The sequence below is a fragment of the Heterodontus francisci genome, chromosome 42 (assembly GCF_036365525.1).
Source record: "Heterodontus francisci isolate sHetFra1 chromosome 42, sHetFra1.hap1, whole genome shotgun sequence".
NCBI classification, from domain to species: Eukaryota; Metazoa; Chordata; class Chondrichthyes; order Heterodontiformes; family Heterodontidae; genus Heterodontus; species Heterodontus francisci.
Window position 1 is genome coordinate 3,705,045 of NC_090412.1, and position 18,935 is coordinate 3,723,979.

Genomic DNA, 18,935 nt, shown 5'->3' on the forward strand with positions numbered 1-18,935 from the left:
CAGACACACACCAACACATACACACACATATACTTACATACAGACACACACCAAAACATACACACACACATATACTGACATACAGACACACATCAACACATACACACACATATATACTGACATACAGACACACACCAACATATACACACACATATACTGACATACAGACACACACCAACACATACACACATATATACTTACATACAGACACACACCAACACATACACACACATATACTGACATACAGACACACACCAACACATACACACACATATACTGACATACAGACACACACCAAAACATACACACACATATACTGACATACAGACACACACCAACACATACACACACATATACTTACATACAGACACACACCAAAACATACACACACATATACTTACATACAGACACACACCTACACATACACACATATACTTACATACAGACACACACCAACACATACACACACATATACTTACATACAGACACACACCTACACATACACACACACATACTGACATACATACACACACACATATACACATACCCGCTACACACATATTCACACACATATGCGCACACACATTTATACACACACATACACATACCTCTACACACATACACACTCAACACACACACGCATGCACACACACTTAAAAATCGATAAATAATCTATCTTGAGAACAATCAGAAAGAGCATGCAGCTGATTCCTAATGATCTCTTCCCTCTCTTGTGAATGAAGTTTCACGTACCTCACAATGAACTGGGATTTGGTCTGAAGGAGGATGTTCTTTTCCGAGTAGACATGCTCTTGTTGCCGAGTCTCCACAATGTGTTTCTTCTTGATACATTTCAAGGCAAAGGTGGTGTCTTCATCCTTCAGTTTCACCTGGTGTACCAAAGCATTTTTCAACACATTTTAATAGCCATTGTTGTAAGTGAGGTGAAGCAATGGCTGGTGGACTTGTGTCTTTTTGTTCACAAACTGCAGCATATGCTATAAAACACCCGACAATAACCAGGTTACAGGGGCAAAACTCCAGGTGGAACAGCTGACATTTTAAATCAACAGAAAACTAAACAGAAAGCAATGAATTTGAAAGTCAAGCAAAGTGTCATATTGAAGATCAGTTACTGAGAAACTATACTGGTGACAAAGGAACATTTTTAAATGCTTATGTAATGAACATACAAACATACGAATTAGGAGCAGAAGTAGGCTATTCGGCCCCTCTAGCCTGCTCCGCTATTTAATAAGATCATGGCTGATCTGTTTGTCTCGAATCCCACACTCCCATCTACCCCCGATAACCTTTGATTCCCTTGCCTAACAAGAATCTATCTACCTCTGCCTTATAATTATTCAATGACCCCGCCTCCACCACCTTCTGAGGCAGAGAATTCCAAAGTCACACAACCCTCAGAGAAAAAATTTCTCCTCATCTCTGTCCAAAAAGGGCAACCACTAATTTTAAAACAGTGCCCCCTAGTTCTGGACTCCCCCCCCACAAGAGGAAACATATGTTTCACATCCACCTTGTTAAGAATGTTCAGGATGTTATAAACTCCAGTTTATAAGCCCAGTCTGTCCAACCTTTCCTCAGAAGACAACCCAGGTATCAATCTAGTAAACCTCCTCTGAATCGCCTCCAACGCATTCACATCCTTCCTTAAATAAGGAGACCAAAACAGCACACAGTATTCAAGATGTGGTCTCGCCAATGCCCTGTATAACTGAAGCATAACATCCTTACTTTTATTTTCAATTCCTCGTATAATAAAGGATAGTATTCCATTAGCCTTCTCTATTACTTGCTGTACCTGCATACGAACGTTTTGTGACTCATGTACTAGAACACCTAGATCCCTCTTCACCTTAGTGTTCTGCAGTCCTTCTCCATTTAAGTAATACTCAGCCTTTTTATTCTTCCTGCCAAAGTGAACAACTTCCACATTTTCCCACATTATACATGAGGCACATTAATTTTGTCATGAATATTGATTTTAAACTGTTACTGGAGTGAAGAAAGGACTTTTTAATTTTATTTTATTCATTCATGGGATGTGGGCGTCACTGGCTATGCCAGCATTTATTGCCCATCCCTAATTACCCTTGAGAAGGTGGTGGTGGTGAGCTGCCTTCTTGAACTTGTTAAACAGATCAGCCGTGGCTGGAATAGACATTTGCATATTAAAAGATGGGATTGGGAAGGACAAAGCAGCCATTCCCTGACATTAAACCCACAATGGACTTTTGATCACCAGACATTGAAGGTGGAGGAGCGCGCATTCCAGGTTGACTGCTAAAATGGCTGAATACACAAATGGACATGGTCAAACCAGCTAGTCAAATGACTAACCTGCTGGGCAACTTGAATTTTTTGAATTTGTACAAACTGTTTGGACAGAAAGCTGTTTGCTCCTGGACTGAGAAGATCGCTCCTGTCTGCTCCCATCTCTTTCTCACAAGCCTCTTAATCCACTAAAGACACATGAACACCAAGAGAGTAAAGTCTCTCATTACATTTGGAATACTGCGTACAGTTCTGGTCGCCACATTATCAAAAGGATGTGGATGCTTTGGAAAGGGTGCAGAGGAGGTTCACCAGGATGTTGCCTGGTATGGAGGGCGCTAGCTATGAAGAGAGGTTGAGTAGATTAGGATTATTTTCATTAGAAAGACGGAGGTTGAGGGGGGACCTGATTGAGGTGTACAAAATCATGAGAGGTATAGACAGGGTGGATAGCAAGAAGCTTTTTCCCAGAGTGGGGGTTTCAATTACTAGAGGACACGAGTTCAAAGTGAAAGGGGAAAAGTTTAGGGGGGATATGCGTGGAAAGTTCTTTACGCAGAGGGTGGTGGGCACCTGGAACGCATTGCCAGCGGAGGTGGTAGATGCGGGCACGATGGAGTCTTTTAAGATGTATCTAGACAGATACATGAATGGGCAGGAAGAAAAGAGATACAGAAGCTTAGAAAATAGGCGACATGTTTAGAGAGAGGATCTGGATCGGCGCAGGCTTGGAGGGCCGAAGGGCCTGTTCCTGTGCTGTAATTATCTTTGTTCTTTGTTCTTTGTTCTTTGTTTGTCCTCCAGCAAACAAGGTTTAAGAAGAATACTGGGCACCAATGAAAAGCAAGATCTACCTACAATCAAGGACTCTACAATGATCTCGAAGAACCATAACAACAACTCTTCAGATATTGCTTCAAACCTTTCCACTTTATTTTTCTTCTGCTCTTTTCTGTCTCTTGCATGTGTGTATCGCGTATGCATGCTAGTGTGGGCGCGTCTTGTATCTGTTGCATTAAATGAATTAGAGTTTAAGTTTAATAAAGTTCAACTTTTCTTCTTTAAACCTAAGAAAGCCTGTTTCTGCTGGTATCTTTGCCTTATAATTGGAAAGTGGTGAACATGTACCTGAGGTGCTGTAACCTGTGGGGCTATGGACCAGGTGCTGGAAGGTGGGGTTACTTGGGCGGATAGTTTATTTGGCCGGCGCAGACATGATCGGCTGAATGGTCTCCTTCTGTGCTGTACTTTTTCTATGGTTCTATGGTGTTTAATAATAAAACCCTGTTACAGTAAGACCAGGTGAAGGCTGAAAGGGAACCCTTGACCTCTTTCTCACCTGGTCGTAACACCATCTATATCGGTATGCAAGTTCCTTACGTCCTCTTCACAACATACTTTCCTACCTATCTTTGTATTATCTGCAAATTTAGCTACCATGCAATTGCTCCCCTTATCTAAGTCATTGATATTGTTATGATCCTGTAGTTCTTTCTTTTCTGGGAAGTATGCAGTGTGCCTTTAAGGCTGTAACAGGATCAGTACTGCTTTAAAGCAGCAAGCTCCAGGGATTGAGTAAAAGGATGCATTCTCATTGCCGTAGGATACAGCCAGCTTCCAATATACATTCTCATTGCCGTAAGATACAGCCAGTCAGGACCAAGGACACGAGATACAATGTTGCCGATTGACATTTGAAACTAGCTGAAAAACTGGCTTTTGAGACACAGTTAACAGAGACACACACAGACTGTCTGCCAGCATCCACTGAAGGAAAATAGAGCTCTCTCCTGGTTTATTTAAATCCTATTTATTATACTCTCAGAATTCTGATGTCAAACCAGATTAAATTCTTAAAAGAAAATAACCAAATTCCTTTAACTACTGAACTCTAATTGCTGAAATTCATAGCTGGAAAAGAGAATTCAACTGTTGAATTAGACTACGGACTGTTCTACTGACGAAGAACCTTTTTTCACCCCCATCGGACAGCTGTGAGGACTGCAAGCAACCTTAGACTGTTCTGCAAAGACACTATTTTTTTTTCTATTTTAAATGTTGTTTATATCTTAGTAATGTTTAAGAATTTAGTTTTTCTAATTAAACAGTTAATTTGTTGATCTAAAGACACCTGGTTTGGTTAGCCTCATTTGGGGGTTAATAGATGGTCAGTTTGGCTGTGGTTTTCTTTAATTTGGAAAGTTTAAAATGATATGTTAAGTGATCTGTGGAGGGGCAGGACTGAATCAACAGTGCATTTTTCCCACCACAATCAGAATCGTATATTTTGATTGGGGGCTTTGACTTGAGCAGTTGGTAGTAACAATATAAATTGTAAAAAGTTGAGGCCCCGGCACAGACCCCTGCGGGACTCCACGCGTCACATCTTGCCAATCAGAAAAGGACCCATTTATGCATACTCTCTGTTTTCTGCCAGCCAGCCAATCTTTTATCCATGTTAAATATATTACCCACTACACTATGTGCTCCTACTTTGCGCAATAACCTTTTATGTAGCACCTTGTCAAATGCCTTCTGGAAACCCAAGTACAGTACGTCAACAGGCTCCCCTTTAACCATGGCACATGCTACTTCTTCAAAGAACTCCAATAAATTGGTTAAACACGTTCTCCCTTTCACAAAGCCATGCTGACTGTTCGTACCTTGAGTTTTTCTAAGTGCCCAGCTTTAGCCTCCTTAATGATCAATTCTAACACCTTCCCCATGACAGACATCAGGCTAACTGGCCTATAGTTACCTGTTTTCTGCCTCCCTGCCCACCCCCCCACCCCGCTTGAATTGAGGGGTTATATATGCTATTTTCCAGTCTGATGGAACATTTCCAAAATCTAGCGAATTTTGAAAAATTAACACCAACGCATCTACTACCTCATGGCTAATGGCTTAACTTAGAAACAAAAGCAATGATTAGTTGTATTACAACATTGCCTTCACCTCTGGGTATGGATTTAAAACCAAAACAACATCAAGTGGTTAATAGTTTCCTTCCCCTTACATTTATTAAAGATCCTAAAAAGGGTCTAGGAAATCTAAACACAAACCTCTCTTTAAATTAAGACTGGTTTGAAGCAATCGATGTAAGTGTGTAATGTCTTGTAATGGATGTAAGTGTGTTAAGCATCTTTTAAAGCTGAAAAGAGGGTGGGTGAATAATGTACAAGAACAAAGTGCGATCCCACATAGTTTTGCATTGATTATGAACTTCTGTTTAAACCTCTCCTTTTAAGTTGAGTGATGGTGCCCTCATAAACCCATAATAATCCTCATCAAATATCTCAACTGACTGAACTGGCACAAGGATATTCTTGTATAGCATGTTTCTAGTTTTACAATTAACAGCATCATTCTACATCGATCCATCTCCATCCTCCATCATCTTCCTTCCAAAACCACTTACCAGCTCCACACGCCCGAAACCTCCCATGCCCAGGGTGGCAATGATATCAACGTTTTTGAAAGGGCAAGAGTTTGAAAACCTGGCAACCTTTTCCCTTAGCCGCATGATCTCTTTGCACTCGGAGGACGACTGGACTGCAAACATGAGTGGCCTTGGGGTATAAAAAGAATTCCATTTACACTCGGAGACAGTGAAGTGAGGGAAAGAAACAGCGGCTGTTGTCTTGGTAATATAAAGCAATCAAAGGCAATCATCACATCAAACATCAGGCAACATCTGGAACAATCTCTTTGTATAAACTCACAACCAATAGAAACTGTACGTGGTTATTATCTCTGCAAATCAGAAAGTGAATACCTTCAACCCATTACATTTTGGTTTATGAATTTCTCTTTTATCAGTTTACCTGGAGTTAGCAATCAGGAATCAATGAGCATTTTCATAGTACAATTTGTTTACATTGACCCATTATTGCATTTACAAGGAATTGACTGACTGCTACCTCACAACTATTTCTTGTAAAATAAAATGCATCTATTTTACAGTATTTGGATTTAATTTTCAATATGATACTTGAGTTAAACTACAGCTTTTACTGTTTTTATGTGTAATTTTTGCTCATCAAGGTGAGTAGTTTTGATCTAAATCATCCTTGATTATGTCCTTTTCTATAGCCTTTGGTTTCCACCTGAGTTTATTAATAATAAAAGGGCTGAATTTCTCTCTGTTCATCTTCCAATCCAGTTGGCCGGGTTTCAGAGAGTGCAACAAAAGCCAGCACTATCCTCAGACCTCCCCTCTCTCAGTCAATACCTTGGCTTCAATTAACACCCGCCCAAAAATATCTGGCAATGGTCAGGAGCTCAGGATCTCACCACCACCTTCTCATGAGAAATTAGGGATGGGCAATAAATGCTGGCCTAACCAGCGATGCCCACTCCCACGAATGAATATTAAAAAAAAATCTGGAGAAGTGTCGGTGCGTCCCCCACATTAGTGATAAACATCTACTTTCTAAACTCCACTGAATTTGTTTTTGCTGACAATTGAGGTGGTGAAAGAAATCAAAAGTAGTAGAGATGGAGCAGTCGAGGGACACACGCAGATCCCTGCAAAGCAGTTTCCATTTTTTCCAGTATATACAAGATGGAGTGTAATATTCCCAAAAGGGGTCCCAACCTAACCCTGGAGGTAAGAGACATCAGATCCCCTGGGAGAGGATGTCTCACACAGCTCGGGTTTGACAGCACATGCAGTACAACACTAGTCTGGGAGTGGCTCTCTGTGTAAGTCTTGAAGTTATCCTATAAGCCCAGTCTGTTATCTGCGTTCAGAAACTACAATATAATTGCAACAAATTATAACACTGACTACAGAACATTTATAATTTTAAAGAGAAAGACGGGAAGTACACTTGCAGTAGGTATCAGTCATTATTAAATACACGCTTTTTAAAAACACTCTGGGACTACCAGGGTACAGAATGGATGAAGAAAGGGAGAATGTCCTCTGTACATTGTGAGATCTTTGGCAATATTAAATGACTGTTAATTACACAACAAATAACAAGTGGAGTAGAAGAACTCTCTCAGTGTAAATACAGCATCAATGAAAAGGTCAGTGTCTGTCACAGCTTCAGTTTTCACAATACTTGGTGAGTTTTCAGCATGTTTCACTATAAAATCAATCACTAGTATTTAGCTCAGATCATTTATGGTTTGCAGGCGATTATTCAGAACAAGCGTAAATGCCTCATTATCATTTTATGTTATGTTAAACATTAAATATTCATACTTGTATTCATCATTAAAAATTATTCAACAGAACAAAAATGTCTTTCTTCATAGGTCTGAAATATTTAAGCGTTTCTTTAAATCAAAAAAAACCTACTCTGAGGTAGGAACAAAAAATAATCAGTGGAGAATTTTGTGTGAACTTAAAACCTGTGGTTGGAATATAATCATTTGCAATTATATAGCTCTTGTTGTATATCAGCTGCGAATGTTTGCAGGGGGTGGGGGAAATAAGAACATAAGAAATAGGAACACATGTAGACCATTTAGCCCCTCGAGCCTGCTACACATTCAATACGATCATGGCTGATCTTCTGCCTCAATTCCACTTTCCCACCCACTCCCCATATCCCTTGATTCCCTGAGACATCAGCCTTAAATATTTTCAATGACAGTGCTTCCACAGCCCTCTGGGATAGAGAATTCCAAAGATTCACAACCCTTTGAGTGAAGAAATTTCTCCTCATCTCAGTCCTAAATGATCAACCCTTACCCTGAGACTATCTCGCCATCTTCTAGAGTCCCCAACCACGGGTAACAGCATATCAGTGTCTACCCTCTCAAGCCCCTTGAGCATCTTTGATGTTTCAATGAGAGACATGGCCAAGAGGAAATGTTTTAAGAAGGCTTTTGAAGAGAGGATGGGATATCTTGCTGAAGTATTTTTGGGACACCGTTTTAAGGAAACAAAACCAGTACGCACTGGAAGAACTCCCCTGCTCTTCATCAAATAGTTCACTGGGATCTTTTACATCCACCTGTGGGAGTAGACAGGGCCTCAGTTTAACCTGAAAGATGGCACCTCCAACAGTGCAGCATTTCATCACTACTGCACTGGAGTACCAGCCTACAATTTGTGCACAGATCTGCGGAGTGGAACTTGAACCAACGAACCAATCACCTTCTCACTAAGAGGCTACAGTGCTACCCACTGTGAGTCACAGCTGACACCTACACATGTACTGTAACATGTGCTACACATGTGCTGACACCTACACGTGCTGTAAATACACAGCACCTGCATACACGAGTTCAGTGAAAAACGAATACAACAAATCAGCAAAGTTGTGATCCAACCTGAAGTTGTAAAATTAGAAATGATTCACACATTTGGAGAATACTGACGTTTCATTTCTCTTCTTATCATTGAGGGACAATTGTTCAACGTATTCCTTCAGGTACGTCTGTAACTCCTCGTAGGTGCCAACCATCTGGTTAAAGATGCTGGGGGCATATTTTAAAGCATATTTAAATTGACTCACACAATTAAAAAAAAACTTTTATCTAGTCATGCTAATTCGCTTGTGAAATTACAACAAAACTGCATAGTTGAAGGTTACAATAATATTTCATGTGCAGAAAAATGTTCTCAATATTATCATTGCCAGATGCTCTCAGTTACATTATGAAGTATTAAAGGTAACGGCTTTAATTTGCTGTCAAAATACCAGTGAGGACAATGGTGCTCCTTGTTATAGATGTGCAAACACCTCAGTAACTTCAGGTGAGGGGCAGATGCATGCTTCACCGTGAAAATCCAACAGTAGCACTGTTCTACCATCAGCTTTGTGAAAGCAGCATCTCACCATCTGCCTCACCATTGGACTGCATTGAAGAGGGTGAAGTTGTTGTAATTGTGTGTTACATATGAACTAAAATCATCACGGAAAGGTAAGCCAAGTCACCTCAAATCTAAGTACCCTTTAAAGGCACAATAATTGTTAATTACTAATTAAAAGGAGAGGGAAGGGTAAGGACGAAAAGTTTCACAAAGTTTAAGCATGAGAATACAAAAGAGTTGAAAATAGTTTAATTTTATTATGTTGAATAGAATCAAATTTTAATCTTCAATTTGGCAATCTAATTGGGATTGAAAAGTTGGCAGAAGGTGTCCTGTTGTTGTTATATTAACACTGGAGCTCTGAAACCAGATTCCAATCCCTCAGCATGGCTCTTTACCTATCTGTCTTTATGGCATCAACAACTCTTCATTCATTCATTCCCACCATCAGCCTATTTGTCAATGCAGATTGTGAATAATTAACACTTTTATATTGAATCGCTGTCATAATTCATGTGAGATTAAACGGCTGAAATTTATGAGCGGGGCGGTGTGCTCCGATATCGCTGGTCTTCCCACGTGGATGCGCCATTGCTGAGCTCCTGTGATATTTCGCGTGGGGGCTCAATTAAATGAAGGGGTCAGAATGGCCGGTCCCGATGACGTAGAGTGGCGGCCGCTGCGTTCTCAGCAATGGCGCCAACGCAAAGGCGCAGGCGCCATTTTTAAAGGACTTCAAGCCCTTAGAGGAAATTTTAATTTTTAAAGGGACATTTTTATAAATGTGATTTCAAAATTTTAATAAAAGCTGCAGGCCCTTTCTCCCATCCCCCCAATGTCTGGTTTAGGGCCACCGAGCCAGGACAAGGTAAGTTAATTTGCATATTTTAAACTTAATTTTAATATTAAAAAGAAGGTCCCACTGCCGAGCAGCCGGTAGTAAAATATGGCAGGGCCTTCTCGGTGTCAGAGGTCGTGGCGGGCCTCTCCTGGAAGAATATTCCGGGCCCCCCCCCCCACCCGCCCACCCCCTGTTGCCAGAGAGCTCATAACATTCAGCCCAACATTTTGAAATGAAACTGGCCCTGTTCGCTTTAGAGCAGAGAAGGTTAAGAGGCCATTTAATAGATTTGCTCAAAATGATGAGTGGTTTAGATGGAGAGAAACTGTTTCCACTAACAGGAGTGTCAGTCACCAAAGGACAGATTTAAGTTAATTGGCAGATGAACAATGAATCATAGAACCATAGAAAGTTTAAGGCACAGAAAGAGGCCACTGGGCCCATTGTGTCTGTGCCGGCTGAAAAACGATCCACCTATTCTAATCCCACCTTCCAGCATTTGGTCCGTAGCCCTGCAGATTACAGCACTTGAGGTTAATATCCAAACTCCTTTTGAATGAGTTGAGGGTCTATGCCTCAACTACCCTTTCAGGCAGTGAGTTTCAGACCCCCATCATCCTCTGGGTGAAAAAGTTTTCCTCATCTCTCCTCCAACTTTTCTACCAATCACTTTAAATCTATGCCCCCTCATCACTGACCTCTCTGCTAAGGTGAATAGACCCTTCACCTCCACTCTATCCAGGTCCCTCAAAATTTTGTACATTTCAATCAGATCTCCCCTCAGCCTTCTCTGTTCCAAGGAGAACAACCCCAGCCTATCCAATCTTTCCTCATAGTTGCATTTTTCCAGTCCTGGCAACATCCTCGTAAATCTCCTGTGTACCCTCTCTAGTGCAATTACATCCTTTCTGTAATGAGGTGACCAGAACTGCACACAGTACCCAAGTTGTGGCCTAACCAATGTGTTATACAGTTCCAGCATAACCTCCCTGCTCTTGTATTCTATAGCTCGGCTAATAAAGGAAAGGATTCCATATGCCTTCTTAACCATCTTATCGACCGGTCCTGCTACCTTCAGGGATCTGTGGACATTCACTCCAAGGTCCCTCACTTCCTCTACACTGGTCAGTATTTTCTCATTAATCGTGTATTCCTTTGCCTTGTTTAACCTCCCCAAATGCATCACCTCACACTTCTCCAGGTTGAATTCCATTTGCCATTTTTCTGCCCATCTGACCAGACCATCAATATCTTCCTGCAGCCTACAGCTATCCTCCTCACTATCTACCACATGACCAATCTTTGTGTCGTCCGCAAACTTCTTGCCCCTTACATTTACGTCCAAATCGTTAATATATACCACAAAAAACAGGGGACCCAGTACTGAGCCCTGCAGAACGCCACTGGAAACAGCCCTCCAGTCGCTAAAATACCCATCAACAATTACCCTTTGTTTCCTGCCACTGAGCCAATTTTGTATCCACCTTGCTGCATTTCCCTGCATCCCATGGGATTTGATTTTTTTTACCAGTCTGCCATGTGGGACCTTGTCAAAAGCCTTGCTAAAATCCATGTAGACCACATCAACTGCACTACCCTCATCTATCTTCCTTGTTACTTCTTCAAAAAATCCAATCAAGTTGGTCAAACAAGATCTTCCCTTAACAAATCCATGCTGACTATCCTTGATTAACCTGTGCCTTTCTAAGTGACAGTTTATCCTGTCTCTCAGAATAGATTCCAATAATTTGCCCACTACTGAGGTTAGACTGACTGGCCTGTAATTATTCGTTCTATCCTTCGCTCTCTTTTTAAACAGAGGTACAACGTTAGCTATTCTCCAGTCCTCCGGCACCACACCTGTATCCAGTGAGGACTGGAAAATGATGGTCAGACCCTCTGCTATTTCCTCTCTTGCTTTTTTTAACAGTCCAGGGTACATTTCATCTGGCCCTGGTGAGTTATCAACTTTCAAGGATGCTAATCCCATTAATACTTCCTCTCTCCCTATGTTTATCACATCCAATACTTCACACTCCTCCTCCTCCTTAACTACAATATCTGCATCGTCCCCCTCTTTTGTGAAGACAGATGCAAAGTATTCATTACGAATCATACCAACATCTTCCGCCCCTACACATAGGTTACCGTTTTGGTCTTTTATGGGCCCTACTCTCTCCTTAGTTATCCTCTTACACTTAACGTATCGACAAAACATCTTTGGGTTCACCTTGATTTTGCTTGCCAATATTCTTTCATGCCCTCTCTTTGCTTTCCTAATTTCCTGTTTGATTTCACCCCTCCACTTTCTATACTCCGCTTGGCTTTCTGTCGTGTTGAGTTCAGGGTATCGGACATAAGCTTTCCTTTTCTGCCTTATCTTACCCTGTAGGCTCCTTGACATCCATAGGGCCCTAGATTTGGCCGTCTCACACTTTTTCTTTGTCGGAACATGTTTACTCTGAACCCCTTGAATCTCCCCTTTGAATGCTTCCCACTGTTCTGACACTGATTTACCTTCAAGTAGCTGTTTTCAATCCACTTTCGCTGAACTCCTCAGTTTAGTAAAATTGGCCTTGCCCCAAATGAGAACTCTAACTCCTGTTCTATCTCTGTCCTTTTCCATAATTATGTTAAAACTGACTGAATTATGATCACTACCACCAAAATGCTCTCCCACTGCCACTCTTTCCACCTGCCCATCTTCATTTCCTAAAACTAAGTCTAAAACTGTCCCCTCTCTTGTTGGACTTGCTACATACTGGGCAAAAAGATTTCTCCTGAATGCACCTCAAGAATTCAGCTCCCTCAATTCCTTTCACACCAAATCTATCCCAATTAATATTGGGGTAATTAAAATCCCCTACTATTACTGCCCTATTGTTCTTGCACTTCTCAGAGATTTTCCTACATATCTGCTCTTCTCTCTCCCTCTGACTGTTTGGGGAACTATAGTACAGTGTGATTGCCCCTTTTTTGCTCCTTATCTAAATCCATATGGCCTCATTTGATGAACCTTCCAACATATCATCCCTCCTCACAGCTGTAATACTTTCCTTGACCAAAATTGCCACTCCTCCTCTTTTCTTATCCCCCTCCTTATCGCGTCTGAAAACCCTGCAACCAGTAACATTGAGCTGCCATTCCTGTCCCTCCTTAAGCCATGTTTCTGTAATAGCTATGATATCGTATTGCGACGTGTCTATCTGTGACCTCAGCTCATCTGCTTTATTTACTATACTCCTTGCATTGAAATAGATACCCTTGAGCACTGCCAACCTCTCTTTTATTTTCTAACCTTTGTTTCCTCTGTCTTCCAGACTCATCCATTAATATTCTGCCTTCCATTTTTATTTCTGATTTTGTGCCTGCTTGCTAATTTCTTACCTAGCTCCCTAAATTCTGACTGCAGGACCACATCCCTCTTTCTACCTATGTCGTTGGTTCTGATGTGGAACATGGCTGCTGGCTGTTCATTCTCCCCCTTCAGGATGCTCTTCAGCCGCTCAGTGACATCCTTGACCCTGGCACCAGGGAGGCAACACACCATCCTGGATTCATGTCTGCGACCACAGAAATGCCTGTCTGTTCCCCTGACTATTGAATCACCTATCACTATGGCTCTTCCAGTCTTCCCTCTACCCCCCTGTACGGCTGAACCACCCGCGGTGCCATGGACTTGGCTCTGGTTGCACTCCCCAGGTGAAGCATCACTTTCGTCAGTATTCAGAACTGAATACCTGTTGTAGAGTGAGATGCACTCAGGGGTCTCCTGCACTACCTGCATGATTCTTTTTGACTGCCTGGTGGTCACTCATTCCCCCTCTCCCTGCATACTCTTAAGCTGTGGGGTGACCACATCTATAAACGTGCTATCCATGTAGCTCTCATCCTCATGAATGCACCGCAGTGTCGCCAGCTGCTGCTCAAGTTCCAAAACCCAGAGCTCAAGCTGCCGCAATTGACAACACTTTCTGCACAAATGGTTCTCTCGGATACAGGAAGCATCCTCGAGCTCCCACATCGCACAGGAGGTGCAGTCTCGAGGTTGAAGCATCCCCGCCATTCCTTTATTTATTAGTTGACCCTTAGTTACTGCTAAAAGAAACCTTACCAATACTACAACACCATAGAATTATTAATAAATCCTACTAAAAATCAATACAGTTTACTAGTTAAAATAAACCTTATTCAAAAAAAACTCACCAGCTACTCACTTGTTCCTTATTATTAATACTTAATTTTTACTCTTTTTTCATCTGCCAGTTGTTGTGACGCTGTAACCCAGCTATTTACACGCACACCCTAACAGTAGTGTATTAACCTGGCTATTTACTGATACTCCCTAACAACAGTTACTCACCAACCAATCACCTTGCAGTTTTCCTATGCTATCACTGTTCACTTTGTTTGACAGAAGTGGGGGGAATTGTTACGATCTGGAATGTGCTGCTTGAATGGGTGTAGGAAGCAGTTTCAATCGTGACATTCAAAAGGGAATTGGCTAAATAGTGGAAGGGAAAATGTGCAGGGCTATGGGGCAAGGGTAGGACAGTGGGACTAATTGGATAGATCTTTCAAAGAGCTAGCCCAGTCACAATGGGTTGAATGTGTTGTATGATTCTATGATTCAATGTAAGGTAATTTGAAAATCAGGAATCTTGTTGAATTGTAAAACAGTATCACTCTCACCAACATTAAAAATAGCTTCCAAAATTCCACTACACCAAAGAGCACACATTAGTGGAAAGCTCACTCTACAGGGACAACTTACTCGCGATCTATTACCAAGCACTGGGTATCATCTTCATCCGCGATTATGTTTGCAGAACGTAGGTCCTCACTGTGTAAGGAAAGAAGAGGTTGAAAATTCCAAAGCAAAATCAAATCAGAGCTGAACCATTCTCCTGACTGAACCATTCTATCATTGTGCTCTCTCTTCCAGAGTTAAGATATTACTTTTTTCTCCTAAAATAAACTCGTTACACATCACCAGTTAATAGATTTTAAAATATTATTTCAAAAATGCTACCAATGCAGTCAGAAAACTAGCAGCAATACAGACTCGATACCTAAACCTGATAAAGTATTCATTTCAAATCCAAACTGAAAGCTTATCCTTTTGCTTCACAGACTCAGTAGCAACATAAAAACCACGCAAATGAAAGATCTAACTTATCTATGGTAACACTCAGGAAACTTGCAATGTTGCCCCATTTAATTTGATATGATTTAAGAATTCCTTTTTCGTTAGTCAAAAAATAAACTCTAGAATTATATCTGTAGTTAATCAAATACTGAACTCTGGTATACTAAATAATAAAGAGCTTGCTTTCTGCATGCGAGTGAAGGAGAGGTACAAAGAGAAAGAGAGAGGGGAGAGGATGGCAGGCACAGTCAAAGGGGTCAGTGACACACTGTTTCATCATTGCAATTGAATGAACTCTCAATAAACCTCCCAACCTTTCATTTGGCTAATCATAGCCAGACTCCCCAAAGATATCAGCATTTAAACAGCTCAAATCAGGAGCATTTCTTTTGTGTCGCAGTGTTGTTGCCTGAAACTCTGAAATAAAAACAAGAAATGCTGGAAATACTCAGCAGATCTGGCAGCATCTGTGCAGAGAGAAGCAGAGTTAACGTTTCAGGTCAGTGACCCTTCTTCGGAACTTCTTCAGGTCACTGACCTGAAACGTTAACTCTGCTTCTCGCTCCACAGATGCTGCCAGACCTGCTGAGTGGTTCCAGCATTTCTTGTTTTTATTTCAGATTTCCAGCATCCGCAGTATTTTGCTTTTATTACTATTATGCCTGAAACTCTGGTTGTTCGATTTATTTAGCACCTGTCGATTCCTGATGTTCCCGATGGGCTCCTCATACCAAACACGTCCCAGTAGGTGAAGAAACCTTTCCTGTGCATTGTCCATGTGCCCTGTGACAGGGGAGCTTCAATCAGTGGGGCTGTTGTCAGCAGTGGATGAGTGAGTTTACAATCAGAGGTATCAGTGATTGCAAAGTCTCAACGAGTGGGCGAACTGGGATTCTCAAAGGACAATGGAGCCTCTTGTTAAAACTGTGTGTCTACTTTTGTTGTGATTTCTCCCTTTTTCCCTGGTTCTTTGGCTTTAAATTTATTTTCACTTTGTTATACTTCTTTCAAACTAAGGCATTTTGTGAAGTGGTATTTCCTGTTATAACTGGAAGTGTTGTGTGACATGTGACATACCAGCATATCGGATAACCCAAGACAATAACTAGCAGCTTGAAGGCTCCTGTTATACAACAGAACCTAAACATTCTTACAATATGTTGCTGTGGTTTTGTGTTTTTGCACTTTTCCCTTGGTAAATGGTCTGTGGAGAAAGTAGTGGAAGGCTGCTTAACAGTCTGGCAGGGTGGTGTAGTCAGTTTTGTATCTTTTCATCTTCCTCTTGGTGAATAGTGCAAGGATTGCTCGGCTAATTAACAGTCTTGACAGTGCACCGTGTAAACACTGCTTCTATGGCCTTAACTATCTCTACAACAGCTGATATGGCAGTTAGTCCAATATAACAGGAGGATTTTATGGGCTCCCACAACCTATACAATGAAGGAAAGTAACAGATGTTCTGGAACAGAGGCCCTTGCTCTGATTAAAGTGTCATTTGCTATCTGCTCTCTTCTAGTAACGAGGTTGGTGTCATTTTGTGCACTCCACAATTCTGTACCTAATTAAAGCTTTCTCTCCAAAGTATTCTCCTGCTCTTAATGTCTTGATTTCTTGTAGGTCTTCATCGCCCTCTCTTGTTTGTGTCACACGGACCTGTACCAGATCAATAAAACTATGTGAGCGATTTAAATGTTAAAACAGGGATGAAAAGAAACCACTTGCGTTTATCATATCCCTAGGACATCATAAAGCACTTCATATCCAAGGGATTACTGGTCACTATTATATTTACACACATTACAGCCAATGTAAGCACAGCAAGACTGCCCCAAAAAAACAATGGAATGTATAAACAGTCAATCTGTTTATCTTGGCCTGGATTAGGGAAGAATGTTAACCAAGACATGTCCTTGCTCTTATTTACACCCACCAGGTCATCTTAACATCTATCCCAAAAGAAAGAACATGCATTTCTATAGCGCCTTTCATAAACTCAGAACATCCAAAAATACCTTACAGCCAATGAAGTACTTTTGAAGTGTAGTCACTGTTGTAATAGAGGAATCATGACAGCCGGTTTGTGTACTGCAAACTCCCATAAAACAACAATATGACAATGACCAGGTAATTGTTCTTGTGATGTTGGCTGAAGGTTAAATATTGGCCAGGACACCAGGAAGAACTCCCCTGGAGGTAAAGCCTCAACCTCCAGGGATGCAGGAATCTCCCTCTCTCCTGCACCAAAGAATGAGCCTAGATTATGAGCTCAAGCCCGAGAATGGGATTTAGACCCATGACTTTCTAACTCAGAGACAAGAGTGCTACCCACTGGGCCAAACTGACATGCAGGAGGAGTTCAATCATTGACTACTAACATTGCAAAATGTGATTTCAACTTCTAAGTGTAAAGAGCTCTTCAATCAAAGAAAAATCTTTACAAATCTGTCAGAAGACCCATGGGATATTACTATTAAAATAGTGAAAACAACAATAGACTTCTTTCTACATTCCAGAACTAGGTTTATAAACATAAATAATCTTCTTACCTTTCCTTTTGCAATAATGAAGAATGTGTTGCCTTGCTCTCCTTCACGAATTATATAATCTCCTTTATCATAATAATCCTATAAGATATGGAGAGATTACACACTGGGATCAGCCATTGACAATAGACTTTAAAAACTAATAGCCAAATAATTAGAATAATAAACTTCTGACTGATAGGTGGGAAGCCAATGTTAGATCAATGGCAGAACTTCATTTGTTTTATTTGTGTTGTTTTCTATCCTACTAGTCTTTTCCACATCATTTCAAAACCAAACACAGTGACTACAGCAGGGAGTGGACATCTACTGCTCTTTGCTCCTTCTATCAAGAGGGTTTTCCTGAACATATTGTCACTTTGCCTTGTGTAATCTCTTAACATGATTCATCCAGCGGGAGCTACAGGTATTATTCAAATCTCTTATCAAGTCAAGCTGTAAGTACCATTTTGTTGGCTTGACATTGAAGGCACTTTTATAATCATGCTCTGCCATTGGCTGTAGGTGTATGATGCTACTGCTGTAAGTGGTATAAACAGACATGACGATTTGTGGTGCGCGACAGAGGTGCAAACAAAGTGGTACTTTTCGATTGGCACACCAACAAGAGTCAGTGAAATGCTGGTTCAGTAAAAACGGGGAGGAGCGCTTGGAGGTCACACACTGTGCTCGACCTTTGTTCTTCTGGTGCCCCACTAGCAATATGAGAATCTCAATAGTTTTTAACATCACAAAAAAAACCCTTACAGCAACAATCAAAATAGTAGCACTTTCCTCCCAATAGTAACTGTTTGCATGCTCTAAAAGTTCACTTTGCAGCTTTGAAGACAACAATACAACATCCCCTGAGATTCAAACCCAAAGAATTGTGGGTTTTTTTTTGATAACCTGTGTGTTTGACATGTGAAGGAACAGTGAAGTTCCTATTTTTATATTACACTTACATTTCTCTCTGCTATTTTGTCTTTATCCTTTCAATGTCCATGAATAAAATCGTACTTTGCCTTTTAAAAACTCAGATCACTGACCTACCATCACATTATCCCTTGAAATACCCAATGTTAAAAAGGAAGGAAAATGAAATATACAGGAAATATAAATGCACTGAGTTCTGTAGGCAGTTAAATGAGTTCCTAAAGGTATGTCATTTGGAGAAAGACATTGCTGTGATTTTAAAAAATACTCACAACTTCTAGGCAATCTACAATCTTGGACAATTTCTCTTCAGGCAAATCCTTTAGCAGGGAAACGCTGAGTAAAAAAAACACAATTTTTTTTAAACTGCTCCGTCACATGGAAAACTATTCCACACCTGCACTGACTTTCAACACCAAC

The 18,935-nt window shown here is 40.9% G+C and overlaps 1 protein-coding gene across 4 annotated transcripts in view; it reads right to left on the bottom strand.

Moving 5' to 3' along the window:
- The window catches only part of LOC137355313 (cGMP-dependent protein kinase 2), a 63,157-nt gene that overhangs the window by 32,283 nt on the left and 11,939 nt on the right, over positions 1-18,935 (bottom strand). For all 4 annotated transcript variants that reach the window (XM_068020301.1, XM_068020302.1, XM_068020300.1 and 1 more), the window contains exons 6-12: positions 18,788-18,851; positions 17,604-17,681; positions 16,616-16,710; positions 14,683-14,751; positions 8,632-8,730; positions 5,714-5,864; positions 754-890 (exon numbers count right to left, since the gene is read on the bottom strand). In XM_068020301.1, coding sequence (XP_067876402.1) covers positions 754-890; positions 5,714-5,864; positions 8,632-8,730; positions 14,683-14,751; positions 16,616-16,710; positions 17,604-17,681; positions 18,788-18,851 — 693 coding nt within the window. The remainder of the gene's footprint in view (positions 1-753; positions 891-5,713; positions 5,865-8,631; positions 8,731-14,682; positions 14,752-16,615; positions 16,711-17,603; positions 17,682-18,787; positions 18,852-18,935) is intronic.